The sequence below is a fragment of the Puccinia triticina genome, chromosome 13A (genome assembly GCF_026914185.1).
Source record: "Puccinia triticina chromosome 13A, complete sequence".
Lineage (NCBI taxonomy): Eukaryota > Fungi > Basidiomycota > Pucciniomycetes > Pucciniales > Pucciniaceae > Puccinia > Puccinia triticina.
In genome coordinates, this window is record NC_070570.1 from 4,939,335 (window position 1) to 4,955,198 (window position 15,864).

Sequence of the window (15,864 nt, forward strand, 5' to 3'; positions counted from 1 at the left end):
CTCTGCGGAGGGGATACCATGAACCTTCATCTTTTGAAATAAGAAAGACAAATCCAGAATCGCTGCCTGTTCATCACCCATGACTGGTGATTGTTTTAGCGTAGAATAATGCAAGTCAGTACAGCCCAATAAAAGCTATCTTGCTTTTTTACGGATTTCCTCCTCGCACGGGGGAAAGCACGGAGATTGCTACCGTAGAGGTGTTGCCACCCTCCCATGCGCCCCAAAAAAGGAAGCTCGCCTAGAAATCGGGTGAGGCTGTACCACTTTCCTGAAGCCTGCACCAGTTTTCCAAATTAAAGAAGCAACCCATCTCTGCGAGTCTGAGATGCAGAGGCGCACGGGAGCGTGGCAACGTCGCGACGACAGAAAGCCTCCTCGGGCAGTGTTTTCTTGTGTGCGCATGTTATTATTTTGAAACTTCAGAACCAACTTGCGTGTAAAAGATCGATGCAGTAATCTCAGGTACCAATGTTCAGTCAATTTTATATGCTCTTTCCAAATGTTCTCGGCGATTTCAAGCTTGAAGGACTTGGAAGCATAGGCAACCACTTGCCTGACCCGTTCTTCTTTTTGGAAGAGCTCTCGGAAGGTTTTTTCGACAGACATTGCGCGCACCATTCTACTTTTTACTAGGTAATCAATGTTTTCAAACACGTACTTCCACGCTAATATAGAATCAAATGAAATGGACCGTGTATCTGATTTGAAAAGATTGACTTGAAAGTTGTACTCGATCATCAACTCTTTCAATCCTTCCAAAAATTTTATCCCACGACTATGGACACCTTGTCCAAGATATTTTCCCTGTTTATTAATCAACGCAAATACCCTTTCAAATTTGTTAATGTCTTCATTGGTAAGGTTATTTTCAGAAAACCTTTCGCCTATCTGACGAGCAAACTTCGTTCGCAAAGTCGCCAGATCCTCTAATTCTTCACTTTCTGTTCAAGTAAGTCTCCCAATGTTAGCACTATTTGATCAATTTCATCAAAACATATCATATCCAATTTACCTTGAACATTGCTCGCTCGGTTTTCGCGCACTCCTAAATATTCTACTTTCCAATTGTCGTAAGGCAACCTCCTTGGTACAAGCATGCCTTGAGTGAATAAATCAGACATTTTTCATAATACTAATCAATATATTGGAGAACTTGTCATGGGGATCTATGAACTCATGAAAATGCATACCAGAATACCATCCAGTGCAGGATATGCCTGAGAAAAACCACAAGCACAAAAGAATGGATTGAAAATTCATCTTATGCGCGGGTTGGGAAAAGGACTGAAGAGATAAATTCTGATAGATAGAATAAACACAAAGTGGGAGATCCAGCTTTATATAACGCAATGCATCAGCCCATTCCTCACATTCAAGACCAAGGCGGCTTACTTCCGAAGTTGAAATATCACCCAAACCTAAAAAATTCGACATACGTGTCAATGTACAGTACCAAGTTCCACGTCGATGCCCCCATAGCTGAGACACGATGGTACCTTGCTCCAGAGGACTAGCTTACGTACTTGCCCATACTTGAGTTCCAACTTCCGTAAATTTCATAATTGTTTCAGATTTCCAAGAAAATATTTTTACCAGGCATTGCTTTCTGGTAGTATTGTACCGCTGAAAAAGATAGGGTATGTTACAGTTGCTTCGATGAGATCACAGACACTGTCGCGCGGCTCGTCTCACCAAGAGCATACAAAATGCGCTTGCATATGCATAGACCTTACGATGTAAGCTTGATTCTGGCGTAACGACATTCTGACCCTATCCGCAGTCGGCAAGGCCGCAACCGGTGAGCTCAACCGGTGTGAGAAACGTGTTGTAGTATGTCCTAGTATGATTCTTGGGAAGAGTAAAGAGATAGGTATTTCCATTTCCACAAACTGGTTGCCTCAGATTTATAAAAAATATTCCTACTGATTTCCGCACAACAGATATTTGTCTGGCAGTGCTTCGATGAGATCACAGACACCGCGGCGCGACGCGACTCCCCTCGCCAGGATTGTAGATCTGCATACGTTACACGTAGGGGATGTGCAATACTCAGTACAAGATTGGCATAACAACGTGTCCATCACATTCAATTCTGAAGGCGGAAGGGGCCACGGTATAACTGGTGTGAAAAAACGTACATACAACTGTAATGTATGATTATTGGGCAGAGTAAGATAAGTCTTTAGGGGGTCTACGGGTCTATGTCAGGTCTCTGTTGAGTCCTCCCTTTTTGTCAAAGGGGCACAGCCTCAGGGAGACAAGGCGGGAGGGCTGTTGTTTCTGCCCTAGTTCTAAAGTGGTGCTAAATTGCAGTTAGGACTGCAATAGAGAGATGAAGGGAGGGGCTGGGATCTCTCAATATTTAGTATGTAAAACTATATGAAAAGGGAGAAAAATATCTGGCCAATAAAGAGTTAGGAAAAGGGTCCGGGATCTCTACCAGCCAGGAGAAAGGGGATGATCTCAAAATAAGTACTCCTGTCCTATCACAATATTATGTAGTCTTGACATACTCTTGTGATATTCTTTGTGCTACCCAACCAAAGGTGGGAGCTTCACAGTCTACCAGCACTTCTTCCTGCTTGTTACACCATGAAACAACTTAGGGGACTAAGCCAGGTGACATGAAGCTAACTTAAACCTTTACTCCAAGAATACACTTTGGGAAAAGTGGTAGAATCCCCTGATGATGACAAAGGGACCATTTTTGACAGCTCTGTTTATGAAAATTAGGGCAGAAAACCCGTCAACATAAGGGTTTTGGGCCCTAGTACTATAACTGTACTGATTTAAACACTGGTAATTTAAATTACCAAACTTGTTACGTGGCAACTATGGCCACTACAAGGGTTTCACACTCTGTAACAGAGGAGGGATTAATTATGTAATTAATAATATGTAATTATTAATTACAGGGAATTAATTTGGCGTAAAAAGTAGGTGGTAAGCGCTTAAAATGATTGGCTGCTTGACAGAGGCGGTGGTCTTACGGCAACTACTTATAAGGATAAAGCTTTAAATATGCTAATAAGGGATTTTTGATGATTTAAAGGGTTTAATCCAGTGGATTTTACGTGCTGGGGATGGTTTATAAGGAAAAGTGGCTACAATAGTAGCAGAGGAGAATATTCGCGGCAAACTTACAGTTTATGGGCGGTGAATGGTCTGGGGGATCTTTTCCTGAGGGCCAAATAAGCCTCTATTTATAGAGGGGACTTCAGTGGGCGTAAACACTGAGTCCTTTTCTCCCTATGGGAGTATCCAGGGGTGTAGCCGTGAAAAGGGCTTGGCTGTGGGTAATTTATTTGTATTGTAATAGACTAATTTCCCTGACTCTGTCACATGACATGTTTATAACCAATTGTCATGTGAAAGAGCTTCAGTAGAAGTCTACATAATACTTTCACGGGGTATTTTTACACAAGTAATATTACTCATTAATGTACAACAGTTTATTTTTATGTACTTTGTTTGTTTTACTAATTTTTTGTATGTAATACTATTTTTGGGCGCTTTCTGGGGCCAATTCTTATTTATACAATTAGTACATGAAGGAATAGGAATAAGGGGTTACTTTGAGTGGGTGACCCCCCTTAATTTATGATGAGGAATCTGATTCTGCAATAATAATTAAGGGTGTTCAAAGTTGAAATCATAAAATTTTCAATGCATAAAATCATAGAATCATAAAACTTTCAAGTGATGATTTCATATGTACCATTCTAGAAATGTTGCTCTAATTTGAGTGCTTGGGTTCAACATATTTTTTCATCTTAGAATTTTATGATTTTATGGTGTTATGATTTTATGCAAGTCAACTTTGAACACCCTAATTTAATAATTATTATTATTTACTAAGTTATTGCAGTCTTTTGGATACTTGATGTATCTCTAAGGCTGACAATTTTTATTCAAGGGGAGGAAAGTTGGAGTTGCCACTGGATTTCAACATATGTTACTGAATTTCACCTGACAACTATTCACATCAATTTTTCATGGTATTTGCTAGAGATGGCATCAAAAAAACCATTGTGGGTACCCAACAGCAGATGCAGGTGTGGTTGCTGGTTTAGGTATCTGTAATACTTCCAAAAACAAAGTGAGTATTATAGGAGCGGTTATCTGGGGTGTGGTTCTGGTTGCCTGAAGTCTGTGCATCCTCCAGCTGCATGGGGGATCCTGACTTTAAAAATTTTAACAGTTTATGTAAGCTTACATAATTACATATGTGCAAGTGGTTGGAGGGCTCTGTTTCACCTACGCGCTGAGGGCGCCGCACGCATTGGGAAACACAAAACTCTATGAAGTAGTTGAGCTTTTTAAAAGTGAATAGTGTGGAGTAGGGCTAAAATTTCATGATAAAACAGAAGCTCAATTCAAAACAAAGTTAAACCTTAAATGTAAAAAGATGGAAGAGAGTTCAGGTAAAATTGATGATGAAGGAAGACTTTAGGTCAGCTGCGCTGACTCAGGCTGACAGATACTATGTGCCTCTGATTCTCATCATCATTTGGAATGAATTGAAGTAAAGGAAGCATGTCACTGATAGATTTGTACTGTTGCCTTGTTTGACAAGGAAACAGCTTCTCACTTTAATTGTTTGGGAGCACTGGATGATCAAAAAACTTCTTACTGAATTATGCAATGACTTCAAAATATCCACCTCACACTGACAAAATTTAGCAAGAGAAAACATTTTCTAAGAAGAAGGAATATCTACAATTGTCAAGAGGACTTTTTTTGTAATTGATATGTTTCATTTTTTTTTTTTTTTTGACGCTTTTTCAGGACTTGATTGCCATCTATATGTGATAAAATAAAAATGAGTAAAAAATTCTATTCATTGAGCTACAGCTGATCTGATATTTACAATTGGAATCTCTAATTTCTTTGGTAAAAGAAATTGTTAGAAAATAAACAAATAAACTAAAGTTTTAGGCCCCGTTTGGAGCCAATATAATTTGGGCAATATATGAGTTTTTTTGCGTGAAATCCTATGTGACATCTGATCAGGTCCACCAAAACTTGATCAGATGTCACAAAATTCCAGATTATATCACACAATTATATCGGCTCCAAACGGGGCCTTAGGTTTTAAAAAGCTAATATCTCTTGAGGTACAAGCGTGAAGCTTCATTCAGGTAGGGATCTGCCTTTCAAAATGACTTCTCTTTGAATTTCTCAGCTGCTTTTGAAGTATCAATTGTGTTAAACAACATTTTACCAATGCTTTGCATTCTAGTCATATGCTCTCTATCATTTAGCCAAATATATAAAGAATCTTTTGGTCCCCTTTTCAGAACTTCATCACAGATTTTTTCAAATTTTGGAAGGAATTTTGTCCCTTCTTTTTGGTATTTTTTCACAACCAATTCAAATTCTGGAGGACTGATAGGCTTTTGCAAAACTTCTGCCCCTTCAAACCAAAAGTTGTAATAGTCACTGATCATCCTGTCGGATTCAAAGACCTTCCAGTACATTGCTGTCAAATTTATCTTAATCTCAAGATCTTCAGCAACTTCTAATACCATGTCTTCCTTTTTTCCCTCAAGATTATATTTACCACGAATAAATTCCAGGACTCCGCAAATTGATGCAATTAGATCCTTTTCAGGACCATCAATCAATGACGGACCCAATGGATCAGATTTCCACTGAAGAAGCTTGAACAGTTTTGCAATGTCATCTTGTATTTCTTCCGCTTGCGGTTTACCAATGTATTTGCTGATTGTGAATGAATCCAAAGTCTCCCCAAATTCTACTGAGGGATTATATGTAATCCACTTATTACCATGAATCTTCATCTTTTCAAATAAGAAAGACAAATCCAGAGTGGCGGCCTGTTCATCACTCATGACTGAGGATTGGTTTAGCATGGAAACATTCAAGTCAGTACAGACCAATTAAAGCTATATATCCTTTGTTTTTTTCCCACTCTACACAGGGGAATCCCTGCGCCTAAGGAGATTGCTTCGGCAGACTAGTTGAAAGCCTACCATCTGCCCCCCCCCCCCAAAAAAAAAAAAAAGAAGAAGAAGAAATACAAGAAGTCTGTTGAAGCTGCAACCCTTTGCTGAGTAAGTTATATTATGTAGCTTCAGCCTGCACCAGCTTTCCAATAATGTAAACCTTATTGGGCAATTCTGGGTTGCAGCGGCGCACGGGAGCCGAGCGCGGCAACTTCGCGACGACAGAAGGCCCGATGCGCGAAGAGTTGAGTGCTGAGTGATTTCAAAACTGTAAAACTAACTCACCCTTAAAACAATCATTCAATAATCTCAAGTACCAATGTTCAGTCAAATTTATATGCTCCTTCCATATGTCCTCCTCGATTTCAAGCTGGAAGGACTTAGAGGCATAGGCAACCACTTGCCTGACCAGTTCGTCTTTTTTGAAGAACTCTTGAAAGGTTTTTCTCACAGATTTTTTGGTTACCATACCATTTTTCAACAAGAAGTCAATGTTTTGGAACACATACTTCCAAGCTAATATAGACTCAAATGAAATGGACCATGTATCTGATTTCAAAGGATTGACTTGGAAGTTGTAGTTGATTATTAATTCTTTCAATCCTTCCAAAATTTGGTTCCTACGCTTACTAATACCTTCTCCAATATCTTCTTGCTGTCTATCAATCAACGCAAATGTCCTTCGGATTTTGGGCATATCTTCTTCAGCAGGTTTATTTTCAACATATCTTTTGCCTATCTGAATAGTAAGCTTTGATTGCAAAGTCGCCAGAGCTTCTAAATCTTCGTTTTTTGTGAAGAAAACTTCAAGCCTCCTAATGTTAGCACTGATTGGTAAATTTCATCAAAAACAGAACACATTAAATTTACCATTACTATTACCACGCTGGGTTTTGCCTACTCCTAGATAATCTTCTTTCCAATTATGGTAAGGCAACCTCCTTGGTGCAACCATGCCTTAAATGAATAAAGTAGAGATGAGATAGAATAATGATCAATATATTATAGACCTTCTCATTGATATCTTTAGACTCATAAAGATGCATACCACCATATAACTGTTCAGTGCAAGATATGCCTGAAAAAGACCACAGGCAAACAAAAATAGATTGAAACTTCATACTATTTGTGGACCGGGAAAAGGAGTCAACTCTGCAAGATAGGAAAAACACAAGAAAATCCATCTTTATATATTGCAATATTTTGATCTATTCCTGACATTTAGGGATCTGAAAGCCAAAAACATCAAAACCTATTGTATTACAACATACTGCCTTAAATACCTTTGTTGAAGGAAAAGATTTGACAGCTTTTGACAGTCCCTCCAAATAAGGTTTTATGTTTTCATGACATATGCCTGCATGTCATAACTTTGAGAAACCTAATTCAAATTGAAAGCAGCTCACTTCTGAAGGTGAAATACCCCCGCCCCCCCCCCCCCCCAAACAATTTGACAAATGTGTCAATGTACAGTTCCCAAAGTCTCAATTTGATTCCTCCCTATCTGAGACACAATGCATTTTAACTATTTACTTGCTCCAGAGTGACAGTTACATACTTTCTCAAGAGTTCTGCCTACTGAATTCTGCAAAATTCATCTTGTCTCTGATTTTTCAAAAGAAAAATACATGGATCAGATTTCTATGACACTGACAGACAGATCTGTGACACTGACAGATAGATCTTTGTATCTGGCATTAAAGTGTTCAACAGTAAAGTGCCTTTTTATGATGTGTTCACAGACCCTGCTGTGTGGCTTGCCTCACCAGGAGGCCAATGAGCGTGTATACATAGAGGCAATGTAATGGAGGACTTCCTGACACCTAAATGATTTGATTTATAGGGAGCCACTAAGCCTTGTTTGCCAGTGAAAACTTGATCTTGATCAATTTTCACCAACCAGTAAGGTTTATGCTTTCCCGCCAGATCAAGCATTTTAGATCACAGGAAGTCCTCCAAATTGCAATGCATGTAAGCTTGATGCTGGCGTGAGCCCTGTCAGCATCCAGCAGGGGAAACAACCGGTGGGGTCAAATGGTGTGATACTTATACCACAGCATGATTCTTGGGGAGATGAAGAGCTATGAAATTTCAATTTGTTACTTGCCTCAGATTTCTAACAAAATACCAATTGTTTCATATTTCATCACAACAGATACATCTTGTACTTCTCTGGCAGTATTGAAGTTTTCAGAAAGACAGAGCCTGTCAGGGCTTGTCCATGCCAATTTGATAAGATTACAGACACTGCGGCTAGTGTGGCTTGCCAGCGCTTACCTCACCAGGATTCCAGTGAGTCTAAATATGTTACATTTAGGGGATTTGCAATAATTGTTACACTAATGGAATTAATAAAGAATCAACCACAACAAGATTTGTGGCCTGCAGGGTCCTGATAAACTGGCATGATATTTGAGCATAGCTTGGTAGTATTTGAGCCATTTTTTTTGGGAAATTTACTTTTAAGTGTTTTTGAGGTTTTTCCCCCATACAGATCCTGCATTGAGAAAAAAAGGCATTAAATTTCAAATTATTTGATGTTCAATTGATATTGAAGGGTATTTCAAGGCCAAAAAAAAAACAGGTCAAATACCACTGTGCTATGCTCTGCATGAGAAATGTACCACAGTACAATTCTTGTGTAGAGTAGCAGAGGTATTTGGGAGTCTCTTATTCATGTTTGCTGCTTGTTGGCAGAACCTGAAATCTGAATACACCATGTTGTTACCCTCATACTCAACTGTCTTCTGTGAGTGCTGTTTCTGAGCAATGTGAGGGACCCATTGGTTCATTTGCAGGAGGTCAACCAATATCACATGCATTCTCACATTTCCAGCCTCACAATCCAATTTTCTACATCAAAATTACTTCCAAAGGACATAGATATATGCTTGTATATAGGAGAAAATGCAGAAGCAGCTGATTCTAATGTTGCCAGAGGTAACAAGTGAATCATGCAGTTAGAGGGTGGTACATAATTTGGTTAGAAGGAAATTTCAGCCAAGCCAGCTTCAAGTTTCAACCCAACTTCAAGATATTTGATTCAATTCCCTCCCTCATACTATAGGAGGGTACTTGCGGCCTGCAAGCAAGGTGGGAATTGTGTTAAGCTTGGCTTGGGCCCCCACCCCACCTTCTGATAGGATAAATAAAAACTTAAAAGGTCCTAGTTGGAAATAGGGGGGTTGAGATTGCACCAATGGCAAAAATGTTTGCTAATTTTAACCAGGTGTGGTTGCTTATGCACAATTTTTATGAAGTAGTGGCAGAACGGAGGACATGCGGGTACGGTTCACGGGCGGCCCGATTGATACCCGTTGGTGAGAACGGGCGTCGGCCAATCAGGCCTGACTCGATCCGCGGTGCGCACCCAGCCGCACCCGCCCCCCTTAAACCAAGGAAGAGCTGCCGTTGGCATTTCAGATCACACAACATCATGGTCGCCGCTATCCTACCCGTCCATCGAGCAGGAACACTCAATCGACTCTCCCTCAGATTGGGTGCTCAACCCCGAAAACAAGGCTCTTGTCGGCAATCTTCTTCTCAAACTCCGCCGCCACCATCTGATCATCGGGTTCCTACTTCTCAAGCTCGGGCCCTTCGATCGATCATCTCCCTCTATCATTCCTCTGAAAATTTCGCTCCGCTCAATTCCAAGTTGAGTATCTGCAATTTCTTCTGGTTTTTCATGAATTATGAAGCAAAATAACATCAAACGGATGTATCTGTATTAACCTCGTTTGAAAAACAATGTTTTTTTTTCAAGTGAACGACTTGTCCAATTTATAGATGATTCGCTGCTATTCAAGAAACCGCCGAGTCCATATTCAGCGACACACAGTCCGAACTTTCTAAGTACGACGATCAGGAGTTTAACATTAAACAAGACAATTTTGAGGGCGGGAGAGACGGAACAGGATCTGAACCCGATCGTCTCATCGCATCGGATCCGAGCAGGAAACCAGCGATGGATGGCCCTCAAGGATGCACTTTGTGGAACCTGTCAAAGCGAAACCCTTCTCGACACCCCACGTCCCTCATCCAGATTCGCTTCTAAGTTTGGCGCGCATGATTGGTCATCTCCCTCATCTTCGACTCAGTCTTCCCTTCCTAAACCTAAACCTGGTCTAGAAGTTGTACAAGAAAATTGGGAGGACCTACAGAAAATTCCCACTTCTTGAAAAAAATGATATAATTTCCCCTTCAAAGGCACCTCCACGAGTCTTTTCTATCAATGACACCAGCCAAACTCGCATTCTCAAAGACTCGGTCCCTCTGTTAACTATTTCTTTTCTGATTATTACATGTGCCAAAGACCAAATAAGACCAAAAGTCACATAGCCCTCGGGATTTCCTAGTCGAACATATGGCTCACCCACCAAATGGCTCCCAACCTAGTTCTGGGGCCTATGGTAATATGAATTAGCTAGTAGTATTTATCCTTTACTATCTGTTTAACAATCTGAGACGGCAGGTTGCTAACACTACGGCGTTAGCGATCAAATAAAGAACTGGTACGCCAACGCTTTGTTGCGAAAAATGTAGCGTAGCGGCCTATCCTTTGTAAGAGACCTGGGAGCAACAATACTCGAACTCAATTACTGGGCGTGTGGTTGGACAAGAGGAAACAGAAGGAACAAAAGAAGTCCGATGATCTCAACTATTGCAATTAATTGACTATTTAGAAGCTCTGTCTGATCGTAATCTGTTTGCAAGGTAGTATGACGCCATGCCGGGAGGTGTAGCACTCAAATCCATGGCCCAAAAAAGAACACTCCCCGGGGGCGGGGCCTCTCCTTGCCGATAGAAAAATTATGTACACCGAGCGCTCGGTTTGGGCGGTGAAGTCACAGCGGCGATCAATTCTCGAATTAGTGGAGTTTCGACTCTTCATCTCGCCATACAATTGCAGATGGCAGCACAATTGTGGATTACAAAAAAGGGCACATTTGTTGGTGCACACTTGCAAAAGCCTGATCACCTGGCACCAGCGTTGCTTCGGATGGCATGTGTCCCCTATAAACATCTCGATGGAGTCTGGACCATTCTCTCCGTTATCACCTCGAGGACAAGATGCAATTTAAATTAACCCAAACGTCATCAAGTGACAAATAGGCTTTTAACAAGGATGAGAATGGATTCCAAAAAATCGGCTCACCGAACTTCGGAAGCTTGGTAGCTCGGTCTCCCGCGCCAATCGCTGTCGAATTTAAGGAGTTCCATTAGTTCCATTGAGTCATGGAATTTATAAGGTCAAGCAGCTTTTTCGTGCAAGCAGTTTGCACCAGTCTCATGACCGTTCATGACCTCAAGCTCTTCACTCAGTTGAACATTTGAGGAATCCCCGCGACTCGAGCTGACTGCAGTTTGGAATTTCCTAGTGTATCGACTTCTCCTATTTTGCTTCCGGCTTGATATATCGGTACAAGATGTCTCGCCACCAGCCCTCCACGAATGAGAGCAACACTCCAGCTCGTCAAGTTACTTCTGCAATCCCACTTGCTCAAGGCATGACAAAAAGCCAATCAAATGTACGTCAACGCATGCAGCATGTATGCCACACAAGACTTTTGAAAATCATTGCCGGTTTGCTCAATGCTCATGAAGTCGAGTTATCCTCCGTGGGATGTGGTAACATTTTCATTGCAGAAATCCAGTCATGGTAGGATTCGAACGCATCAGAAAACAGGCTGTCAAGGCCCACATATACGGACAGCCTCCAGCTCATCAGAGGTCGCTTCAAGTCATTCGAGCATCATACAAAAAACACCAAGAAGTGTGTTAACTTTTATACAAGATGGCCAATTTTTGCTAGGAATGCTGATAACCATCTGATACCTATGCAGTCATCTACAGCGATCATCCAACGGTCTGTTCTCCAGTGCCCTCAGTAATATCAATCCCAATAACCTTGAGTGATTGTGACACGGATAGTGATGATGGGTCCAACATGGAACAGTTCAGTGGTTTTTAATGTCTCTTTGTTAAAGCCGATCGCTAACGCTTGATGCATCAATTTGTCAACAGTGGCGTCTTGGACGCACCATCAGAACCGACCGAACGCGTCGAATTTCCTAATCAACCCTTGAGAATTTTCAATTCTTCAGATGATCGGATGGAACATAGCCTTCCGATGCCGCGAGCCATGAATCTGGGTAGCAGTGCTTCTACAGAGGTTACTGTTCCAGCTGATGCTCCGCTCGAAACAATGTATGGGAAAGAACTAACTTCTTATCCTCACCAAACTGCCATTGAAGAGGAGATGAAAGCGAGTCTACTCTCGTTATTAAGTCTTGAATCTTTCACGTATATGCTGTCAAAACCCGAGACTCGCAACGTTTTTCGAGAATGGTTGATCGTTCAACGAGGCGAAGAAAAGCTAGATCGATGGACTGAAGAGTCTCGGATCAACCAACTGCACACAGAGGCCCAACAAAGCGCCAAGCATCTACTGCGTAAGCAAAACTCTTTTTAATCACTGGATGCATCGTCCTGATCAACTTTTGTCACAGAAAATTATCACGAGTACGATGGCAAAGACGGCACCAGAACCAATCACATTGACATGCTCAACGACGATGCCATCAGGGAGACCATCAACCTGGCGCATTCATCACAGGTTTTGGTTGCCAGTCGGCAACACTTACTCGAGTCTTTGTATAATGATACCTTCAAGGTTTGCTCACTACTTAATATCGTCAACCCGTGTTCAAATCCAACTAACACAAACATTCCTAGCAATTCATAACCAGCAAGCTCCTGGAAATCACTAAAATGAAACTACGCAGCGGCGTAGATGAAAAAACTTGTAAAGGTTTAGGTAATCAACAAGTCATATACCTGCATAATGTTCCCCCGAAAAATATTGACTTGATTGCGATGTTCCTTGACTACATTCCAGGCGATTCATTTGTTGTGAGCAACCCACGTCTTAGGTGAGCTCTAAAACGGTTTCGACACATCATCTCGAAATTGAAAGAAGGGCATCAACATATTTCACGCTTTTCCTCAGGGACAATCCAGTGGTCATGGTTTCACCCAGCTTTAGGTTAGGGTTACCACTTGGTTGTTTGATATGCATCAATGTTACTTATCAAAGGGTTTTTATGATTGGGTGCGACAGCGCAACTACAGGTAAGTCTTTTTCTGGTTTTCCAGATCAGAGAAGATATTTGGTCTGAAATGCCGTTCTGAAAATATCACTGCAATAGGCCACGAAAGAAATTCGATTATTGGCATGAATTGTCGGTTCCTACAAGGTAAACGGTTTCGCATTTCTTCATCCTTCCACAACAGCGTGGAATTAAGCATGTCTTGCGTATGTGTTCCCCCTCAAATTCTTCAGGGCCTGGAACCAGTCCGCAATCAATTCAACGTCTTCGACAAGCCTTAAAGCAAGGCCTCCCTTGCGTGGAGCTTCTTCTCAATTATAAAGCCGATGGGACACCTTTCTACTGTCTCCTGAGTATCATTCCATTGTTTGATGGAAAAGGCTATCTCAGTTGTAAGCAAAGCACTTCGTCATCCCTTGACATGGCTTCTTTCCTGATTTCAATTTCGGCTCCACCAGATTATATAGGTGGACAAATCGTACGCGACATTCTTTCTAATTGACTGTTTGCGTCGCGTTGCTCAAATTTTGATTTGGGAACTACGTAGAACGTCACCGACGAACTGCGCAACAATCAAATAATGTCTTTGATTTCACAAACCAACTCTGCTCCCGAGAAAATCACATCGGCAGATTTTCAGCTTCCAACGCGTACACTAGCTCGCCAAGCCACATCTAATAAAATTGCTACTATCAACCCGAGGCTTTTAAATGCGCAATATGGCAACCTTGATTCTCGTGCTAGCAATCTTACCCTCAACGCGAAAGCAAAAACCCCCAAACCTCTTTCTCTCAGTTGGTTTAGTTCCAAGATCAAGCCGGACAAAAATAGCGAAGATGTCGAATTTACCAAGCCAGATGATAGACTTGAATTTAAGAGTTCGGACTTGCACCAGAGTCTTTCAGCTTTTCAATCCACGTATTCAAGGGTTAGCTACATCAATTATTCCAATATCTATTTAGTGAAACGCGCCAAGCTGACCCAACTTTTCACTGCGAATTGTTCATCAAGCTCATATTATTCAACAAGACCACTCGCTCGATCGTTTTTGTTACGCCCCAAGCGTTGGATTTTTTAGGTTAGATTTGCATTTCCACTGATTTCACTTGAGGAAAGGCTGTACTTAAATGTATATCAAGCCTATCGAATCAATGCGCCTTGCTACTTTTTTGCACTGCTAATCTAAATCAAATCCTCACCCTTTTGAACGTTTTTGATTACCCTGCGACGCCAGGTTTTCCGACTGAGACGGTCGAAGAAACTTACTCATCTGCACTCCTTCATCACGATTTCTTCGACTTGGTGGAAAACTGCAAGACTACTCGCAAAACCCCTATCACCAAAAAGGTCTTGAAAAATATAATTTCCAAGTACGTTTTTAGTGTTACTTGTCTTTTATCGCACAAATACCCTGCTAAAGTTACATGAAATCTCTCTCGTAGGGATGCTTCTGCATCCTTCCAATGCGAGTTGTGTTGGTCTTATACGTTGGATGACCAACAGTCAGCTTGCATGTTCTTTCGCATCATGTCACTAAGCCGGACATCCTTGAATTGACGCGCTTCTTCTGCTGCAGCACGCGAATTATTTTGAAACAAAGAAAAAAGGTTCAAGTTGTTGAAACCAGTGAGTTGGCTCGGTTCAGATTCCTATTTCATGTTCCCACTACTAACCACGTGATGTGCTTCTTTCCTCTATCTAGGTGTAGTCCATGTGAGTGTTTGGATTCCTAACTGACCACGCAGAGAACTTGATACTAATTCCCGTGCCTACATCGGCTAATGGGGAGCTTAGTTGACCCCTTTGATGGTGAGTTGGCTCATGAAGCAATCTACATGGCATAAGAAGACTAACTTGACCAATCATTCAGGACCGAACTGGCAATTGTGCCTCTTACGTTGCAATTCTGAGCTAATTGCATGGACCTTACACTTACAGTATCATTAAACCACTCTTCATTCTGCCAATGCTGCTCACAATGGAACACATCACACAGCAATCGAAGAGAGCACCCGTCAATCATGAAAATCAATGTAAAGTAATGAAGCACTACTTGGCGGGAAATTAATGAACGCCGCTTCCAATGGATTTCATTCCAGTCATCTATCCAAATGAAGATCTCTTCAATCAAATATGTATGTAGACAATTTTTTGTGCACAGTGTATAAATTAGATGTAATTTTTGGTATATTCGAAGCTTATCATAGTTTTCAAGACCCCAAAGTGACAATTATGTATTACAGACAATCTGCACCGTCTTACAAAAGTATTTGGCTACAAAATACACAGTGAAGGTAATGGTAGTGAGGGTTCGAACTTCGCAAAGTTCCCTGGTTTTTGTAGACAAATCAGATGATGAAGTGCGGATGAGAAGCATGTCAGATGACTGATCTCTCTTAGGGTTGACTTGGCGGCGGTCACCTTGCCAACACTTGCACAAGCCTTGAGTGCAATTGAAATAATACGTTGGATTTTTCACGTTTTCACAATATCAATAATCGCCTCTAAAAAGATGGTTTGCGAGTCTAGAAACAACCGGAAAGAATCATAATTAGTAAGTTTCTGCAAAAATATGCGACAAAAGACAATAAAATAGTAAACACTACAACCAAAACAACACTCAAATACTGAGATACTTCTAAAGATTAAAATAACAATATGTAAGGGGAATGTATACTGCATTATATTCAAAGAAAGATCTATACATTATATGTCAAGTACACACATACAAAGCGCATAAAGAAGCAAAAAGCAATGTAAAAAAGATAATTATACGTCGT

General features: G+C 41.0%; 2 protein-coding genes across 2 annotated transcripts; both read left to right on the forward strand.

The window, feature by feature from the left end:
- Nucleotides 1–9,408: 9,408 nt before the first annotated feature.
- On the forward strand, nucleotides 9,409–10,153 carry PtA15_13A462 (uncharacterized protein; the record flags this gene model as incomplete). Its single annotated transcript, XM_053162662.1, has 2 exons — nucleotides 9,409–9,629; nucleotides 9,739–10,153. 2 exons carry the CDS (start codon nucleotides 9,409–9,411, stop codon nucleotides 10,151–10,153), a joined length of 636 nt encoding a protein of 211 aa, XP_053026616.1.
- A 1,248-nt stretch (nucleotides 10,154–11,401) lies between these two features.
- PtA15_13A463 (uncharacterized protein) lies at nucleotides 11,402–14,999 on the forward strand (the record flags this gene model as incomplete). Its single annotated transcript, XM_053162663.1, has 19 exons — nucleotides 11,402–11,503; nucleotides 11,622–11,748; nucleotides 11,819–11,930; nucleotides 12,000–12,427; nucleotides 12,485–12,648; nucleotides 12,711–12,792; nucleotides 12,874–12,907; nucleotides 12,985–13,106; nucleotides 13,184–13,231; nucleotides 13,318–13,476; nucleotides 13,543–13,562; nucleotides 13,632–14,012; nucleotides 14,096–14,162; nucleotides 14,319–14,454; nucleotides 14,527–14,586; nucleotides 14,661–14,710; nucleotides 14,787–14,797; nucleotides 14,879–14,893; nucleotides 14,955–14,999. The coding sequence occupies 19 exons, from the start codon at nucleotides 11,402–11,404 to the stop codon at nucleotides 14,997–14,999; spliced, it is 2,163 nt and encodes a 720-aa protein (XP_053026617.1).
- Nucleotides 15,000–15,864: the final 865 nt, after the last annotated feature.